Raw genomic sequence first — 1,255 nt, 5'->3', positions numbered from 1 at the left:
TCCCTCACCAGTGTCTTCGGTCTGCCTGTTCTGCTTCCTGCTCTGTCTCAGGTGAATCCTCACCCTCCCGAGCCTCTGGCCAGTATGACAGCTATTGTATACATAAAAAATAAATCTTTAAAAAAAAATCCCTGGATAATCCCATTGGACACTATTTGGAGAACGCGAGTTAACACCAAATCCTTAAGGGTGTATGTTTACTTTACAGATCCCACTAGGTATCCACCCCGAAAAAATCTAAGCCAGTGCCCCTTGCAGGCATCTCTCATACATCTCTCTACGGCCATGGGAAGTCTGGCTCCCCTGAAATGAAGGTTACTGCCACTGCACCAGCCTGGATCATATAGTTATTGGGGGAAAGCAAGGGTGGGCGGCACGGGCAGGGCGCCGCCAGCTGGAGGGCCAGCGGGCCGTGTTGGGAGAGCTACAGGTCTTTTTGTGCCAAGGGAGGTGGCTCTGAAAAGAGCCTTTGGTTTGGGGGCTCTGAAAAGAGCCTGTGGTTTTGGTGGCCCTGACGAGAGGCTCATTCCGAGTGGCTGTATCTGATGACGGCCTTGGTGCCCTCACTCACGGCGTGCTTGCCGAGGTCGCCGGGCAGCAGCAGGCGCACGGCCGTCTGGATCTCTCTGGACGTGAGGGTGGCGCGCTGGGTGGAGCGGGCCAGGTGGCCGGCCTCCTGGGCGATGCGCTCGAACATATCCTTCACGAAGGAATCCAGGACGCTCACTGCCTCCTGCGAAAGGCTCAGGCCCATGTGGACGCACTTGAGAACCTGAGGGAAGTAGGGGGCGAAGCTCTCCCTTCGGTTCTTGGCCCGCCGCTGGCGCGCTGGCTGCTTCTGCTTGGGGGGCTGCTTGTGCTTCTGCTTCTGCTTCCGCTTCAGGCTCTGCGGCTTGGCTTTTGCCGGCTCCCCTGAGCCCAGGGTCTCCTCAGTCGAAGCCTCGACGGCAGGATCGGCCATTTTGGAGTCAACTTCCTGGTAGCTGACAGGAAGGACAATGGTGCCTGCTGAGGGGCGGTGGCCCATTTATAGGGTCTGCCTTTGCTGACGTCTTGGCAATGGCCACCTCTCATTGGATCAAATGTACTGCTGAGCGGGGGCAAGCACGAGGCAAGGAGACATCGAGTCGGATGGGATTGGCTGGCTGATAGCACGGCTGAGTGGCATTTGGTGACCTCTCACCTTTCTGTAACGTCCCTCAGAAAATCGTTGAAAGCTGCCTTGTAGAACTAACGGTCGTCTGAAAACGTGAAC

General features: G+C 56.8%; 1 protein-coding gene across 1 annotated transcript; it reads right to left on the bottom strand.

Annotated features, from left to right (window-relative positions):
• Window positions 1-437: 437 nt before the first annotated feature.
• Window positions 438-988, bottom strand: LOC119246597 (late histone H2B.L4-like). The gene has a single exon (XM_037512956.2). It carries the CDS (start codon window positions 959-961, stop codon window positions 524-526), a length of 438 nt encoding a protein of 145 aa, XP_037368853.1. The 5' UTR covers window positions 962-988; the 3' UTR covers window positions 438-523.
• Between the last annotated feature and the right edge of the window lie 267 nt (window positions 989-1,255).

This window comes from Talpa occidentalis, unplaced genomic scaffold (genome assembly GCF_014898055.3).
Source record: "Talpa occidentalis isolate TD23 unplaced genomic scaffold, MPIMG_talOcc4v2.1 talOcc4.15, whole genome shotgun sequence".
Taxonomy (NCBI): Eukaryota; Metazoa; Chordata; class Mammalia; order Eulipotyphla; family Talpidae; genus Talpa; species Talpa occidentalis.
This window is presented reverse-complemented; position numbering and strand designations above follow the sequence as displayed.